At 35.9% G+C, this 18638-nt stretch overlaps 2 protein-coding genes and 1 long non-coding RNA gene across 20 annotated transcripts; 2 read left to right on the top strand and 1 right to left on the bottom strand.

Annotated features, from left to right (window-relative positions):
- The first annotated feature begins 1208 nt into the window (after positions 1–1208).
- Positions 1209–3247, top strand: LOC149209081 (uncharacterized). The gene is made up of 2 exons (XR_016252827.1): positions 1209–2747; positions 2877–3247. It is a non-coding gene; the product is annotated as an uncharacterized LOC149209081 (long non-coding RNA).
- A 266-nt stretch (positions 3248–3513) lies between these two features.
- LOC149209080 (uncharacterized protein C24B11.05-like) lies at positions 3514–8064 on the bottom strand. 18 transcript variants are annotated; one of them, XR_016252824.1, is made up of 10 exons: positions 7932–8064; positions 7668–7762; positions 7462–7527; positions 7239–7336; positions 7034–7077; positions 6626–6713; positions 6187–6411; positions 6049–6114; positions 4341–4462; positions 3514–4129 (listed from the first exon to the last, which is right to left on the bottom strand). XR_016252824.1 is itself a non-coding variant. In XM_089396281.1 (9 exons), the coding sequence occupies exons 2-9, from the start codon at positions 7714–7716 to the stop codon at positions 5535–5537; spliced, it is 819 nt and encodes a 272-aa protein (XP_089252407.1). In that variant the 5' UTR covers positions 7717–7762; positions 7932–8064; the 3' UTR covers positions 4404–5534. The 18 variants fall into 18 exon arrangements, 8 of the variants coding, with proteins under 8 accessions (XP_089252407.1, XP_089252411.1, XP_089252408.1 ...); XR_016252823.1 differs by having other exon boundaries at positions 4403–4462; XR_016252826.1 differs by having other exon boundaries at positions 3514–4020; positions 4403–4462.
- Positions 8065–8862: 798 nt separating this feature from the next.
- On the top strand, positions 8863–10423 carry LOC149209079 (casparian strip membrane protein 1-like). The gene is made up of 3 exons (XM_089394206.1): positions 8863–9201; positions 9341–9464; positions 10067–10423. Exons 1-3 carry the CDS (start codon positions 8972–8974, stop codon positions 10286–10288), a joined length of 576 nt encoding a protein of 191 aa, XP_089250332.1. The 5' UTR covers positions 8863–8971; the 3' UTR covers positions 10289–10423.
- The last annotated feature ends 8215 nt before the right edge of the window (positions 10424–18638 follow it).

Genomic DNA, 18638 nt, shown 5'->3' with positions numbered 1-18638 from the left:
AAGAATCTTCTTTATAAAACTGATACTCACATGCTACTCCTATTGAAAAGAATCAATACTCTTTGATAAGCAAGGAAAGCATTATACTCGACCTCAGGGAACTCAGTGGGCAAAATTATCAATAACTAGTTAATATTGATTTGCATCAATTTCTTTTGGTCCAACCAACAATTAAAATCCATCCCCTGCCACTACAACAATAATACACCATATATCACCTTCCCATTAAAACTGAGAATGAGCTGCAAGTAACTGTGAGAACGCGGATGCCTCATAAGCATGGAGTTAAGTTTGATCCCTGAGCTTTGCTACAATCCTCAACTGTAGAAATATTGAAATTTTTAAGAAGACTCTGGCCATTTCATAAGCTGCTGAGTTGACAGCAGAGTTTGTCTGTTGCTGAGTCCCAATCATAGAGATGTCTATATGAGTTATGTCAATGTCTAAGTAGAGCTGTTGAATATGGAATGTCGGTGTAAGTCCTCATCTATGTCCAACTTATGTCAAAGCAAGGATGCTACATAGGAACAAAGAATTGGTTAATTGGTTGTGTTAAGTTCATGTGCTGGCCTAGCAACCCTGGAACAGGGCAAACAGGTTCATGCTCAAATAATCAAAGTGGGATTGAGTCAGATGTTTTTGTGAGAAGTGCCATAGTTGATATGTATGCTAAATGTGGGAACCTAGATGGGAACCTAGATGATGCACGGCTATCATTTGATAAAATTTACAAACCTGACACGGTCTTATGGACCACAATTATATCAGCATATGCTCAGCATGGACATGGCAGGGAGGCATTACTACTCTTTGAAGAAATGCAACAAGCAGGCTTGACTCCAAATCACGTTACATTTCTTGGTGTTCTGGCTGCATGTAGTCATACAGGCCTAGTGGACAAAGGCTGGCACTATTTCTTATCCATGAGTCAGCATCATGGTATTAGACCAAGAGTGGAGCACTATGTCTGCATGGTAGATATTCTTGGTCGTTCAAGGCACTTGGATGAAGCAGAGGACCTTATCAACTCCATCCCTTATGAGCCTGATGCTATTCTGTGGAAGGCCTTGCTTGGTGCTTGCAGAGTCCATGGAAACCTTGATATAGGTAGACGTGCAGCAGAACACCTTTTTGATTTGGAACCTCAAAATGCAGCTTCCTATGTCTTGCTGTCAAATATTTATGCTGCTGCAGGCAAGTGGGATGATGTTGCAAAGGTGAGAAGAATGATGAAAGATAGGGAGGTAAAGAAGAATCCTGGATGTAGTTGGATTGAAATCAAGAATGTGGTGCACAAATTTATTGTAGGAGATAGATCACACCCACAGTCAGAGAGAATTTATGCAATGCTGGATCACTTGTCTAAGCGGATGAAGGAGGCAGGATATATGCCTGACATGTTGTCCGCCCTGAAAGCAGGGAAAAGTCTAGCTAAGGTTCAGCTAATGCGACACCTTCTGAAGCAAAGAACGATCCATTACCCAGCTTCTGGAGTGAGGATACCAATCCTCGACCTCTCCCTTGGCTTACAGGAGCGGAAACCTTGCTCATTTCTTGTCTCTGCAATAATCCTCGTCTGGCGGGTAATTGACTCCACGAGGGTTCATCATCTCATCTTCCTCTTGCGATTGCTCTCTTGGTTGAAAGTGGTTCTTCTCCCCTTTTTGCTATGAGTTATCTAGGTCTTATGAGACCCGTCTTGTTTTCTTGTTCACAGGTGAGTGAATGGTTCTCAATCACAGTTCGAAGGTGGTTTGAAATTATCTTCCCCTAAATAACCAAGTGCTTCCTTTCTTTTTCCAGGTTGACAAATGTTCCACCAAGTCTGCGGCTTATTTATTTTTTTGTTATTAATGCATGGACCCTATTTAATTTCTACGGAAGAGTTTCTCGGAGGAGGGTTTCAGATTTAGCTATGGCTACTTCAACGACGTTTAGGTAGTTTTAACTGCTCTAATTTCTTCTTAATAGTCTAGTCAAGGAGAATGATTACTACAGTTTCCTAGCTTTTTTAGTTTAGACAATGCGATTGATATTTTCATATTGTTTTTCAATTTTCTGGATGTAATGGAACTTAGTTCTTCTTCTGCTTATACCCATACCATGACTATAAGGATTTATTTTAAATTCAGTGTGTAATGAATGACGATTTTTCTTGTTATGTTGTTATTCTATATTTTCAGAATGTCTTTCAATTTTATGTATGTAATGGAACTTAGTTCTCCTTCTACTTATATCCATACCGTGATTTCTGTGTGTAATGGAACTTAGTTCTCCTTATGCTTATACCCATACCGTGACCATAAGGATTTATTTTAAATTCAGTGTGTAGTGAATGACGATTTTCTTGCTATGTTGTTATTCTATGTTAGTTATCTTGACAACCACCATGGATTTGGTTCCCTTAAACTTGCTATTTACAAGAATATGGTTTGTGATCTTTCCCGGGTAAGCAAGGGTCTGGCCTGCCTGAACTCGGTTTAACCCACAGGTATAATGTTCTACACTTTTCTTAAATGCACAGTCAGGGATTACTCTTACCGATGGCTCTTGACGGTTATCAAGTGTGAAACTGTGCAATGCCCTGTTTGGAAACAACATGAACATGGAGTATGGGATGTTAGCCACCCCATCTCAAAGCAATTCAACAATTCAAATGTTGAAGTGTTTCATGTTGCCCATTTTCTCAGAGCATGCTTTCTTTGCAACCGACAATTGAACCATTGGAAGGACATCTACATGTATAGGTTTGTTATAATGATCACAACATGGTTTTTATGTTAGAATTTTCTTTAATCTTTGAAATTCACCTTGAATTGATTATAATTTCCAATTCTCAAGAGCTAATCTCATTCTCTGTTTGCTGATTAATGCAGAGGTGACAAAGCATTCTGCAACGTGGAATGTCATTACAAACTGATTTTGATGGGTGAACAAATGAAAAAATTAATTGCTTCTCCACCATATTCATGGAGTGATACTTGTTACGGTAGAAATATTTTCTTAAGATTAGAGGCATGAGAACTGTCCATCTGTTATATTCTATGTATTGTTTGCATCAGAGAAGCTGTTGAAAAATGCAAGGCCACAGATGATATAAAAATATATCTTTGTTTTGCTCGGAGGGAAAGGGAAGGAATGGGATGGTGTGCCCTTTTTTGAACCATATCAATTTGGAATGAGCTTTCTTGTGGTAAAAAATGCATGGCCACAGATGATATAAAAATATATCTTTGTTTTGCTCAAATGGAAAGGGAAGGGATGGGAAGAGGGATGGGATGGCGTGCCCTTTTCTGAACCATATCAATTTGGAATATCAATTTGGAATGAGCTCTCTTGTGGTAAAATTTGTTCTATTTTGAAATTTGATAAGAAAACTAGAACTATTGATGCTTGACATATTCTCTGAGTTTTGTTTAAGTGAATCTTATTGGTTTTAAATACAACCCCTGTTGTACTTGTTTCAATGTGATTCAGATCCAATTCACAGGAAAGATTAAAAAACACGAAGTGTGACTGCAATGCAAAATTTGCACATTATGTAATACTCCTAAAAATTCATCTGAACGATGTTTCATAAACTCATAAAATCGGTCTTAACTATGACTGATAACTGATAAGCCAGGCAGGATAAGTTATTTATTGGGGAAAGGTCATATGTTCGATCCCACAAATAAATAAAGAATGGCTCCTCTTAACACGATATAAATTGAGTACCTTGTTCAGTTTAGTGACACCCCTGCAATTAGAGAAGAGAAATGGATGAAAGGGAAAACAAAATTTGGAGATAAGCCCCCTATTTGGGAACAAGCAGCTGCAGTGTTGTTGAGTCTTTTTGGTTTCTGGATTGATCCTTTTCTGCTCCTTTTCTGCTGCATCACAGAAACAAGAACACCCACCTCGGAAGTTATATAGCTTTCTTCAACTTTCATAGTTTGTGCATGTCCATTGAAGTTGGTATTCTGCAGTGTTGTTGAGTCTTTTTGGTTTCTGGATTGATCCTTTTCTGCTCCTTTTCTGCTGCATCACAAAAACAAGAACACCCACCTCGGAAGTTATATAGCTTTCTTCAACTTTCATAGTTTGTGCATGTCCATTGAAGTTGGTATTAGAAGTGCCGACTTGGCTCCTGATTCCAAATTCAAAATAGAATAGATTGAGCTTTCATATAACACAGAAACGTAACCATGAATTTGTGCAAATTACACTTATTTATGAAGAAACCATGAAAACTTAGTATTTTCATTCAAAACAACATTAAAAAACTATATAAGTGTGAATGCAATTGTTGAATTTTGATTAATATCATGTGCTACTACTTTAAATGTTAATGAAATAACCTTTCCTATGTAGAAGGCAGAGTGATTACTATCTACTCTTAGGGCTACCGCTTGTTGACTACCTGGCCCTGCTGCATTTTCGAATGTTATATCCCGTGCTAAGAAGCCATCAGCATTTACAGCTGCAATTGTGAAAACAAATAAATTAGCAATCCTCAACATCTAAAACAAGATTTAGTGGGATCGAGGAATATGGATTGATTGAATTTTCCTTTGATAAGAGTTCAAAACCAAAGAACGATGGTAATTGTAAGTATTAAATTCCGTCTTTGTTTAGAAATAGCATACACATATTTATCTAGTTATCAGAATAAACAGAGGATCCGATTTTAGCATATGCCCATTGAAATTTCTCAAACTTACAAACCCCAATGCATGTTGAAAGACATTACACCTATCATATGAAAGGGTTCCAAATATCTTATTCTTAAAATGTAAAACGATAATTAATTTTTTTGCTGCTTTAATAGGATGAAAGAAGTGCAGAATCTGCAAAAATAAATGTTATTGCTCTCTTCTTCTCAGCAACCTACAATCTGAAGAAAAGCATTATTGCTTCCCTTGCAAATGACGGATTGCATTCCAAGCACTGCTGGATTTTGATTGTTTCCTTCTCCTCTCATTTGTATTTTGTTGATGCTTTCTAGATCAGCATTCCTTTGCAAGGGAAAGGGAATTAATCTGGGTTGAACTCAAGTAGAAAATTTCTCTCTCATTAATTGGATGGTCATTTTCACAATTGATTGTCTCCAAAGAAGTCTTGTCAGCCAAATCTCTACCTTTCCTCAGGCTTTTAAGTTTAACCAGCATGCAGGCCCTCAGTGTTGTGGTTTGGCATTTTTATCCAGTAGTTCTTAGCAACATGGCAGAAAGGGCACACTTTATGTCCATGCAGAAGGAATTGGAAGCAATGGTAGTGGATTCCTTGGCCACAGAATTGAACAAGCGTTTAAAGCCCTTTGGGTTCTGCAAGAAGACCCATAAAAATCTGCAAATGTATCAAAGAGAATTGCTTCCTAGATCATACTTGTACAATAAGTGATCATAGTAGAAGGTCATTTGATTGTGAAACCGTTGTGGGATTCAATCCAAGTGACCTGAATGTAGAAATTAACAAACTCTACAAGCTTATTTAAATGTGAATATTTTATCATTTTCCATTCAATGATAAATTTTTTCAGAATGTTTGGCTAGTTAACCCTCAATAGGAGTTTCTTCAATGGAATTCACATTAACAATTGAAAAGTCAAAGTTGTCATCTCTATCATGGCCCATGTATTTGGTTGTCTCCTTCCAAATTTCAGGAATTGCCTCCCTCACATTATGAATACTTTCTAGGGAATAATCAGCTTCCTCAGATTTTACAGAGCTGCCCACCTTCCCAAACAACATACCAAATTAAGTAAGAAACCAATAAATATCAAGCCACCAAGAATGATAATCTAGACTTTCAAGTAATCTTTTTACTTCTCTCAGATTCAAAAGAAATTTGACTACGAACAGGAGTTTTCGAGTCCAATGGTCAAAACTATTAAAACAATTTTCACAATTTACAACACAGAACTCTCTTTCCCCCACTATTTTTCTGTAACGAATAAATTCCATCTTAAACCTTTCCCACTATGTCACAAAGAATTATAAAGTTTCCTGCAATTTGATAAAATTATGACATGTACTAGTAATTTCTGAGGGTCATTTGAGGGCTTACCAGAACTGTATTAAGGCCTGTTGCTTTTGCTCCTGCTATGTTTCGGACATTGTCATCAAAGAAGAGCTGCAGAAGAGTTCGAAGAAGGATCACTGTAAAAATATGTAAACAAATTAAAGACAAACGCTGGAAACTTACTGTTCTTGGTGGATCTGCATTTGCAATTGTGAGTGCACGCTTCATGGCTTCAATTGAGGGCTTGATAAAAACAGGAGAAGTATTGGGTTTGCATTCATCAGTTTGTTGATTAAAAGGATAAGCCATATTAAGGCTCTCAAAACATATGACATCCTCAAAACAGTCTTCCAAGCCTAGTCTTTTTAGGACTTTACATGCATGAGTCTTATCTGAATTTGTAAATATCTGCACATAAGATATCTCCAAACAATAGTTATGGTTGCATTCATTTCATTTTATTCTTAGAGAAATAATGCCAACTATTGTATTTTTCATGATCTCTTTCAACTATCCACAGGGGAAGCAACCTTATAGAATTGTGTTTGTGCTTGTAAGGCTTTAAATTCTATTGAAGTTGACCTAAAAATTGAATTTATGCAACTCATTACCAAATACTTACCAATTTCCTTTGAGGCATGCTCATCAAAACGCTTCTCAGTGCAGGGTCTGGTTCAATGACTTCATATGGCAAGTTCCCATGCACAAATCTAGAAATTATGAAAATTACACATGTATAAGATTTTCCTTTTGATAAAATGCCAATAAAGCATATGCACCTAGCCAGATAAATTTCAATTATCTCAGGGGAGAAATAGAGGTGAATCTCCTCACTAAGCCATGATGCTTAGTGATACAATTTAAGCATGAATGTCATGGAAAATTAAATACAAAAGCTGAAAAGCTATTTCTATTTTTCTGAAATAGGTCTCTCACAGCACTCTATATTGATTTTCTTTTTTGCTCATTGTAGGAAAGGAAAAATGTGACAGAAACAATCATTCACAGCACAAACAAAATAGAATTGCACCTGTGATATTCATCTGCATCAACCTCATAACCCAGTTTCTGCAACTTTAAACAACAGTTATTAGTCACAGTCAAACAGCCTAAATCCTCCAAGCAATGATACCTCTGTTCTGCTCTATGAAGTTGTCACATGGTGATGCTTAAAGGGGAGTGAATAAGAATTGATTTTTTCTTGCAGATTGAATATGGAAGGCGGGAAATCTTACTCTCAGCCCAGCCAGAGTGCTCCCATTGGTTTTATAAAATTCTGTACGGAGGCTGGAAACAATTTCTCTGCTGAATCCGAAAACTTGTGCAAGAAACTCTGGAACAACATTAATCAAATCCATGAAACAACACCCAGGGAGAAAAAACTAATTGAATTCTAATAGAGGAAGGAAAAAATAATCTGTATGTAAAACTTAATACGGGACATAATTCACAGCACACCATCAATATTCTTGCGGCAGGCTGTGGCAATGCCTGTACTGGAAGGATACAGAGTATCATCCAAATCTGTGACAAAAATAAAACAGAGCGTCAAAATAACTTTGGAATTTCTGGCAAAATGTTCATGATAAATGCAATTAAAGATATGCGAAAAGTTCAAATTGAAACAGAATCCAGGATTTCTTCTGAATTCATGCCAAAAGTACCGAAGAGCAGACAATCGAATTGAGTTGTTGATTGTTCCATCATATTCATATCACAGAATTCGCAATTACAGAGGCAATGGATATTTGCACTGAGCCTACGAAAACCACATTGAATATGCAAAGAAGTTATAGATATATATATAGAGAGAATTCAAGTTGCAGGCATGGTTGGTCGGAGGCTACGCGGTGAAGGAATCGACGTGGAATCCTGCAACTAGATTCATGTGAAATGAAGGTGTCACACTGAAATACAAACGCATTTACCATTTGGAGATTTTCAGTAGGATTGTGTACAGGGTTTTGTTCTTCAAGCAGCATTAGAAGCTTCTCTATTTCGTTCCTTTTAGCCACTGGAACACCGAAAACACCCCTGTTCAGGCCTTGCATTGACATTCACAAAACCCAAATTCACTCTAGGGCACCCTCCTTGGGAATGATGTTTTAATGTTAATATCTTTAAACAAGAGAAGTATTATTTAAAATTCCTAAAATAATTTATTATTAAATATAAGATAAATATAAATAAAAAACTAATATATTCATGATAAATAAAATTATTTCTATTACCAATTAAAAAAAATCACTAAATTTATAGATAAAATTTATTATTTATTATTTAAAATTTTATTCTAAAATAATAAAATATATAAAAACCTAAAGATGGTATTTTAAATTTGAAATTGTAATGGCAAGAAAATAAACATATTTTTAGCTATTAAATTTACTTAAAGTATACATTAAAATTAATTAAAATATCTTATTATTAAATCCATTAAAATATTTTTTATTATTAAATTTATTTAAATTGTAAATTAAAAATAATTAAAATGTCTTTCTTCTTGACTTTGTGACGAAGGACAAATATCAATTCACTCAATTTGACTCGTGATCTTGCCTTTCCTCGGCATTAAATCAAAAGAAAATTCACGAGAAAGGCCGTTTACCTAAACCATTATAACCAAATCCACGACCAGAAGTTTATAAAAATCCCGACAGTAAGACTATTTTAATTTGACACCACACCTGCAACATCCTCAATGCCAATAGCGGGATGACGTTTTGACAGAGCAGGTATTCCATTCAATAATTATAAATCAAAGATATGGAGACACTTCGTGGAGCAGGTATGCCCACGACATGCTGCATATACCCAAACCTATACCTAGTTGACTACAATAAACTAATTCCCAGACGTGTTGGGCTGTTAAGGTTCCAGCCATAGAAATGACAGCATGTATCTCTGCTCTTCTCAAGTTCGTTAATTGAATATAACTTGAAGGAAAATACACCAGTTCGGAAAAATTATGGAGCGCCCTACATCAGAAGGAGCCCATATTCTTAAGGAATCAGACTCGGCCTCATCTGTATGGGGATGGAGAAAAAAAGTTGCAGTCTTTGATTTCATTATGAGGATATTCGGCATAATTGCGACGCTGGCTGCAGCCATCGCCATGGGCACAGCAGACGAAAAGCTTCCTTTCTTCACGCAGTTCTTCCAATTTGAGGCCAAATATAGCGACTTGCCAGCCTTCACGTATCCATTAAAACCTATCCAATTTCTTTCCTAGTTGGAAAAATCCTTTTCTCAGTTTGAGACGAGTTTGTTCATACTCGGACTATACTTTCATTTCAGTTTTAAACCTAACTGAAATATTTTGTTAGATTGTATGCAGGTATTTTGTCATAGCTAATGCCATAGCAGCAGGATACTTAATACTATCTCTACCAATTTCAATATTCAATATGATCAGACCCCATGTAGAGGCCTCGAAGCTTATTCTCATCATTTTTGATGCGGTAAATATAAATCATCTATCTAGTTAATCCAATTTTTTTAATATACTATTTCGCTGGTAGATGATGAGAAGCGGGAGAAGCAGAATTATAGTTTCATTGTTTTAATTGGCATGTTGGTAGTGTGATAAATATTTTGAAAATTAAAATTATAAGCTGAGTAATTTAAGAAAAGTGTTTTTTATTTTCAACCTTTTTAATAGACAGACTCTTTCTTTCTCTAGTATTTATTTTGAGAATAGATATAAAACACTTACTGTAATATTTTGTAATATTTTGAGCTTAGATATAGAACAATACCAAATTCTATTATAAAACTCATGAGAATTAATTCTTATCTTAATAATGTTTATTTTATCTTAAGACTAATTTTTAAAATTGAGTTGATGATCTTTTTATCTTATTTTAATTTTAATGAGAGTTTTTATACCTGTAACTTTCCTTTAAATCTAGAAATAATAATATTTTTTTTAGTATATTCTTATTATGAAAATTGATATTCTACCAATGATTTAATCAAAATTGACCATTCATTGATAAATTCATATACCAATGGTTTAATTTTAGCGTGAAAACATGGCATTTATATATCCACTTTGTTACAGGTGATGGCCGTTGTGGACACATCAGGAGCCTCCGCAGCAGCTGCTATTGTGGATGTGGCTCGCAGGGGAGTCTCCCGAGCCAACTGGTTTTCTTTCTGTCAGCAGTTCGGTTCATTCTGTGAGCGTGTCAGTGATGTACTGATTGCTTCTTCCGGTGCAGCCGTCATATTTGTTCTCCTCGTTGCATTTAATTCGTCTGCTCTATATAGGCGTGGACCTTAAAATTACTGGCTGACTTGTATGTTTGTATAACAGTGTGACACCAATTTATATTAGAACGGATTTAGAATAGCACCGGCAAGATGCCATTTGCTTCAATAAAATTCTCTCTAAAAATATGAGCAGCAGGAGTTTTTCGGGAGCCTCCGTGTTTCATAGAATACGAGACTATTATTTTAAAATTGAAATGAATATGTCTCTGGTTAATTTGAAATAGTTTTAACTAATTTCTCATGATTTTTTAATAGTATACTTAGTACTCATTAAATCTGGTGATGCTTATAGTGGTGAAGAAGTGGGATTGAAACTAGTGAAATGGTGTATCAAGCTAAGTGAGCTTGATTGTGAGAAAACTCTAAAGTTAAGCGCTCAAGCCATAGGCGAGGTGATGTGGGATGGGTGACCTCTCGGGAAGTCCTGGTTAGTGGTAAACAAATTTTCATTAAATTTATTATATGTTTTTTATTGGAATTTGGCTAAACAATATTTATATTTTAATTGTAAAAAAATTTCATTAAATTTTAACACAATAAAATATATTTTTAATTTTATATATAATAGAAATTTAATTACTCAAACTTGTAATTCCAATAAATTTCTCTCAAATTTATTGAGAAGAATTCTCAGCGAAAATCACATCAAAATTCATTTGTTGACGTTTTCGAACCAACGAGTGTGGTTCATCATCAGGGCAAGTTGAAGAACAAGATAGAGAAAGCAGATCATCCGACCGCTATATTTCACTGGGCAACTAGACTGGATCAAGGACTACTAATAAACTGCTATATTTCACTGGACAACAAGACCAAAGAATAGAGAAAGGAAAAAAATAAATAGTTAATTAATTTGTAAGTTAGTTTAGTTATATTTATTATCATATTTGAATAAACAAAATGCTAGTAATTAATTATTAAAAGTATAAATCAATAATCTATTAATTATTAAGAGTATGAATCAATAATCTAATAATCTCAAATTAGGAATAAATTCCATAATAAAATAAACCCTAAAAATCTCCAAAATACATAAAAAAAAATGGCATTGTCTCCAGATTGGCTCACTGCTTTGCTTGCTTTTTAGGAATATTTAGGAACCCACAGTCAGAAAAATGATGGCACTGTCTTCCTATTGGCTAATTGCTTTAATTAGTTCACTGCTTTGCTTGTTTTCCCAGAATATTTCAAAATTAGACAGACATTGATTCCACAATTGTGAGATATTCCCCAAATCTACACTCAGTTAAGATAAAAAAAAAAGGCTATATTTGACTGAGCAACAAGATCAAAGAATAGAAAAAGAAAAAAAAAATTAATTAATTTATTTATAAGTTAATTTAATTATATTTATTATCATATTTGAATAAACAAAATGTTAATAATTAATTATTAAAAATATAAATCAATAATCTATTAATTATTAAGAGTATGAATCAATAATCTAATAATCTCAAATTAAAAATAAATTCCATAATAAAATAGACCCTAAAAATCTCCAAAATACATAAAAATGGCATTGTCTCCGGATTGGCTCACTGCTTTGCTTGCTTTTTAGGAATGTTTAGGAACCCACAGTCAGAAAAAGGATGGCACTGTTTTCCTATTGGCTAATTGCTTTAATTGGTTGACTGCTTTGCTTGTTTTCCCAGAATATTTCAAAATCAGACCGACATTGACTCCACAATTGTGAGATATTCCCCAAATCTACACTAAGTTAAGATAAACTTTTTGCAACACCAAAACCAATCAGACCGACATTGACTCCACATTGACTCCACAATTGTGAGATATTCCCCAAATCTACACTAAGTTAAGATAAACTTTTTGCAACACCAAAACCAATCAGTGGAAAAACAAGTTTAATTTCAAAATTTATGCAGTGCCGAATACGACGCAGCAATTCATCAAACACAATGACACCTGGAAAGTAACTCATTTTCTGTTTAAATGAGCCTACACAACACAATACAATTCAGCTATATTAAAGTGCCATACTCAACACATTGGTTCTGTCATCCAACTGATTCACACACACGGACTGTTTGCAACAATCAAACCAGCGTTGCATGAAACACAAATAACTCTGGCAATGCAGAATTCTAAGCCTTCGAGACTCGACCTTGGTTTCTACTTTCAAGACCAATTACATAAAGACTCACGATCAGCTGGTCATGAGAATGAAATAAGATGCTCCGGTAATTAACTGGACATTTTATTTGCAGAAATACAGATTCTGCCAACAAAATATATACACAATAAATAGAAAATCGCAAATTTCATTTTGCAGGCCATATCAAGTGACTGAAATATAGCAACTGTGTTGTAGTTCTTATTCCTACCATAAGAGAGAGAAGGAACATTACCATTGGTTGTTCACTGGCTTTTACCCTGTTACCCAGGGTATCTGTTCCTTCCCGAGATTTCCTATTCTCATATGTTGCAAATGCAGGGCAGAAGGCCAAATCACCACCCCTTACTCATGTTTCTGCGACAGTGGTTACCACTCATGAATGGACAAGCAGCCCATGAGCTTCAGCCCAAGGCTGTAAGAACGACGATGCTCTTCATTATCATATTACTTTCTGCATAGAAATAACGACTCGAAAATCGAAGAGAAAAAGATGGTGCAGAAATAACAACTCGAAAATAGACGGCAAAAAGAAGTGTACCAAAATTCTAAGGCTCTGAAAGGAAATGATGTGTCCACCAACATGAGGACATTTGATGTTAACAGGATTGTTCAGCAGCAAGAACAGCGAAGGAAACAACAAAACCTTAGATTTATCAATAGAAACAAGCTTTGGCTAAGCACTAATCGACCACAAGGCAGCGGTTGTACATTGCAGTTTGAAAGAGCGAGAAATTTCCGAAACAAGATATGAATATTGTGATTGTTATCCATGTTACTGTTCAATATGAATATTGTGATTGTTATCCATGTTATTGTTCAAACTAGTAGGGGTAACAATGGAGCAATAGCTCATTGTCACTTCAGCAAAAGCTCCTTGCTCTTTAAAGACTTTTACAGATAGGAGGAGTCCCGATATGAGAAGAATCACTTGGAGAGATAGATCAATGATAGGATGTATAGTGATTCCAAAACATATACACAAGAGAGGCTCAGATTATAAGCTTACTTGTTTAGAAGCAATATGTGTGGCTCTCTAAGAAGGCGTAAGAGGATGCTCGGGTCTAGGTTTGAGAAGTATGTTTTGATAAGGGGTGCCCTAAACCAAAGAATCCTAGAAGAATAAGGTTTCTAAGCAATCCTTGTGAAGTTGGAGTTACAAAGTTACGGGACCACAAAGAAGCCCTAGTGGACCCAAACAAGGTGAAGGGTTTGGGGTTGAAAAACAAACTAATGGACTTGACCAAGTTACGGATGAGAAGAGGATCAAAGAAATTAGATTTCTCTTGAAATTTGAATGCAATCATCCTAATGAAGGTACTAATCCAAGGAAACCTAGGAAGAAAAATGGTCTTTGAGCTAGGGCCTGCAATACCTTGAGATGCCATGGTCAGATTAACCTCAAATTTGGAGGACCTCTTAAGAAGACCCCAACGTAGTTCTTGACAGTTTTTCAAGGATTTTCGACTGCTAGAAATAATTTCGTGTGATGCCCTAGGAAGCCTACTAGGGTTAGGCCTTAGAAAAGGAGAAGAGGTGAGAAAAGTTTTCTTTTGATGATCACCTAGGACTACACCAGTGCTTAGCTTATTGGGAGAATGGATTCTAATGAGATCAATGTTTAGAGAGGCTTATTCCCAACCAAGGAGTCTTCTAGTAACTTTGTATGGCTCTTGAAGCTGCAACTAGGTCACTAGTAGAATTTACACTTCTTATTGTTGCAATTGATGAATTATCAAGGCAAATCATGAATATTCATGTACCCCTAGGACAACGATTCATCATACTTGACAATAATCATATGAAAAATCCCTCAGAAAGATAATATTAGCAACTTTGCATTAGCATTAGGGTAGCTTCACCAACTTCATGAACAAAAATATTTCATAGATCATCACATGAGACAAAGTACAAGATAAAACATGAAAAATAGTACTCACACATATAGTGAAATTATTCCAATCATCAAAGTGCAAGAAAATCGAAGCTCGAAGACAAGAATTAAACTCTTCCAAACATCAAAATGCATTAATAATCCAATTCATCCATCAATATGGATAGTGAAATTTCCAGAAGAAACAATGATCCAAATTTGAGTGATGATCATCACATCAATATATATCCTCCCTAAGGGGTTCAATTTCCCTAATTATGCCTAATAATTCCCCAACTAATAAAATAGTGTGAAAAAATAACATCCCTTGGTGATAAGCCCGCCAAGATAGCTCCATAATATAATGATAAGCCTCCCAAGAGGGAAAAATAATAGATACAATGGATCGAAGGGCCATTGATGAGGCCTAATGGAGTAAAATGTGTGCCAATATGGATAAATGAGTTTGAAACATAGTGATCAGGGAGTTGGCCCCTTGATATCCAAGAAAACAACCTATGGTATCCCCAAGTGGTTGTGAGGGCACAAAACATCATCATCGGTCTCCAAATGGATCGAACAAACCTATATCCCATCTGTAAGGGCTAGAAGAATGGTTCAATCCCTCCCATTGTCTTTCGTGGTGAGACACATCCTCATCTGGGCCCTAGATCAATTGTCAAGTATGGTACAAGAGTGGAGCCGGTAGGCAAAGGCGGTCCATGTGCATCATCATCATCTAGAATGTGGAACACGAGCAAGCAATATGTGGAATTGAAAGATCCCATGAAGTGGAAATCTGCTCTGAGATATGGTGGAGACCCATGACTCTAAACTCTCACCCTACAAGTGCTAATATAACCCTTTCGAGGGCTTGGACTCCATATAGGGAGACCAAACCCAAGATGAAAACCCACCTACAATCTTGTATAAGATCCAATGTGTCCCCTCACCTTCCAATACAACAAATTATTAGTGTAATTAAGTAAATGAGCATGGAAAATTTTAGGGGCTAATATTGGTAGATGGGCTAATTTTCCATGATTTTTCCAAAAAAAGGATTCACCAATTTCCATTTTTTATAAAAATGATTCGCTCAAATTTTATAATATAAAATTATTTTACCTTAAAAATAACCAACATTATATAGAGATAATATATAAAATCATTATAAATTTTAATAATTTTACAAAAACATCAATAAACATTTTATAGTTTGTATATTATGGACTAGTGAGATTCCCCAATGTTTTTAAACTTCAAGATAATTTTCCATCCTTAAAATTTTCCATGTAAATGAGTTTACAAATCACAGAACCAAGTGGGCACTCATGGTGGCATGCCCTTTCATAGTGTGCTTTAGAACGTAGAAGTGACTCCAAGTTCAAGAAGAAGGTTATCCAAGGACCCTATAATGTGGTTTTAGCCTCTAAGGGGGTGACTTGTCCATGGTACATCGATCAAATGTTAGGGGGTGTGTGATATAATGGTGGAATGGAATGGGGCATCAGGGGAAGGCTCCAAGCCACATGCCACAGTACAAGGGTAGCCATAATAAGGGAAGCCCACACTTTGGGTATATGAATGTAGGAGAGATTAATCATGGTACATGAGTTACCCCGACCTTTGATTTTTCACCCTTATTCATGTGCATTTTGTCTTTTATTGATTTTTCTTTTATATCTGCTCGAGGCTCGAGGGGATGAGAGCATGATGTGTAAGATATAGCATTGGATACCCCCTTTGAAGTGGGGCAGTGCATCACCCACCAGGGGTTGGGACAATCATGGGTTCCTTAATGATGAAATGCGTTAATATAAGGGACCCTAGGAACTAGGGTGATGGCCATAATGATAGGGTAAATCTCATGTTTAGCTTTTGCCCACATGCTAAATGTGTATTTCCCTGCCATATTTTGCATTTTATGGTACGTTTCTTGCTGAGAGTGACCAAATTATGTTTTTTCTTATTCTTTTAGCTACATCGATTTCCAGGGCATCGTTCTAGGCCCGACCCAAGGTGTGGACAAGGGGAGGGTAAGGTTAACTCCTTGTGGTCCCAATGGACAAATGTGGACCCAAATGTGAAATATGGTGAATGAGGTTGTAATGAGTGGAGGGGGGGTTATAATGTATGTGGTGTTGGGAAGTGGGACCATGCAACCAAAATCTAGGAGAAAAAAATTTCTCCTATGGATACCACCCATGGATGGTGGGTAACATTTGGTTCCAACTGGGACACGATCTCTCAGAAGAGTGCACAAATGTACTCAAACAAGGAGGTCATGAGAACACCAACAATCTCTTGGGACCGAAAACCTATTACCTTCACATATCAAAGACCAAGCTCACGGGAAACATGGTTTTGTGGTTTTTTAGGATCACCCATTCTTAATATTAGGCTATAAAATCAACAAGAAAAAAAATTTACTCTAAATGCAATTTGTAATCTAAATGTAGCTAATCTATCATGATAATATCATATGATGTTAGTTCTATTGAGAAAATCAGCATGCAATGCATCTACCCTAACATCATATGATACAATGTCAAGTGTCAAGAAAATGGGTGATACGACTCAATTTGACCAGTTGTGGCCAAAGTTTGTCATTAAGTTTGGCAATGTAATAATAATCCTCTTCGACCTTTCCATGAATCTTGACAGGTATATGGGATTTATCTACCAAGACCACATCCCCAACCTTATATTCCTCTTTGGGCTTCCATTTCTTACATTGCTTTTGATTAGGCCTTTTAAGGATACAAACCTCTTGAGAAGGAAGAATAACGGTCGATTTCTCTGTCGCAAGGATCTTGTAATAAGGGATGGGCCCTGGTTTTACCACATGAGTTCCCTATAGAGGTTAAAGGGAGTTCCATCATACTGTGGAATGGTGACATAAGATAATTCCATTTGGAGTTGGCCACCCACAGTAGGACCCCATTTTCCACTCAATAGCATCCCCCATACATTAGGAATATCTATGACTATGAAATCCATGAGCAGAGATATATTGGGATTCATAGCTAAGGAAACTTTAGATTCTTTATGAGGCCTTCTAGTTCAACAAGCTTAGAATTGAAACCACAAACCCCTATTGTTATTGTTGTGCCCCATAGAAGCCCGCTATTGTTATTGTTGTGCCCTTACATTAATATTATTGATATTTAGGCTCTGATTATATTGTGACCCTTTAGACCCCTATATATACCAAGGAGGTATTATCATTTGTATCATCCAAGAATTGATCATTTATGTAATTTAAAGGAGGTTTCTCCCTTAAAGAGGATAATTTTTAAGTTGTTGATCTATATGTTCTTCTATCTTGTGCGTTGGTTGCATAACATTTGGTATCAGAGCTTTGGATTCTAGGGTTTTGCTGCTTCAAACAGGCCATCGTGGAATTTTCACTATAAATTATTTTCTACAAAGCTTCGGAAGCTTAAATTGTGACCACGTGGAGACAAAATCATGGTGAACTTCATGCCCAAATTTCATATCCTGGTTAGCCACATTTTCTGAGATATGGTACGAAGAAGTTGAGGTTTTTTCATGCTCCAAATTTCATTCTCAAACAAGTGAGCAAGGGAAAATTGTCATAACTTTCTCTTAAATCATTGGATTAGAATTTCATAAAAGATAACAGGAAGAGAATAGACATTAGTTTCTTTTGTATCAATTTCAGGGCCAAAGGTGGAAACAATGACATGTGGAATTATGTACAAGTTTTCTCTACTGAGCCAGTCCATAATCATGTCATTGTGGGAGATTTGGCATAAAATTACCTTGAAGAATCCAATTTTTGTCTGACTTGTGGAATTGGAAAGAAGACTCACATGGATACCACAGAAAGGAATTATAGACCTTGGAGATCCAAAATTTCGTAGTTACAACCATTTAAATATCGAACTCCTAAAAGAAAGAAAAAGGTATGATTTTTTTTTTTTAAATTGCATAGTTGTTGTTTGAAAAAACAATTTGAAGTGGTTCCAAGGGCATATTGAGGCATATATATCAATATTGGGTTCTAAAATTCCCCCCAAACAAAATTATACACCCTTTAAGCCCTCAAAAAGCTCTATTATGATGCATGAAGAGGAAGAATTGCAAGAAGATATATCAAAATTACGGGACCGAGTGCAACAAATTCCACTCTCACAAAGAGAAACCAAAGAGGAATTAAAAGGGGATATGGAGGGTTTAAAAGCCGAAATAAAATATGGCATGGATTGCTTAAAAGGGGACATGGGTGGTATAAAAGGAAACATGGAGGTTTTCAAAGTAGACATGGATGTGATGAATGTCAAGTTGGAAGGGTTGGCAAAGTTGTCGCAAGAAAGGCTTCCCGATGGGGAC

This window comes from Pinus tabuliformis, chromosome 1_2 (assembly GCF_031772625.1).
Source record: "Pinus tabuliformis cultivar Carrire ecotype Pingquan chromosome 1_2, CPIR1, whole genome shotgun sequence".
NCBI lineage: Eukaryota > Viridiplantae > Streptophyta > Pinopsida > Pinales > Pinaceae > Pinus > Pinus tabuliformis.
The sequence above is the reverse complement of the archived record's forward strand: the minus strand, read 5'-3'. Positions and strand labels throughout refer to the sequence as shown.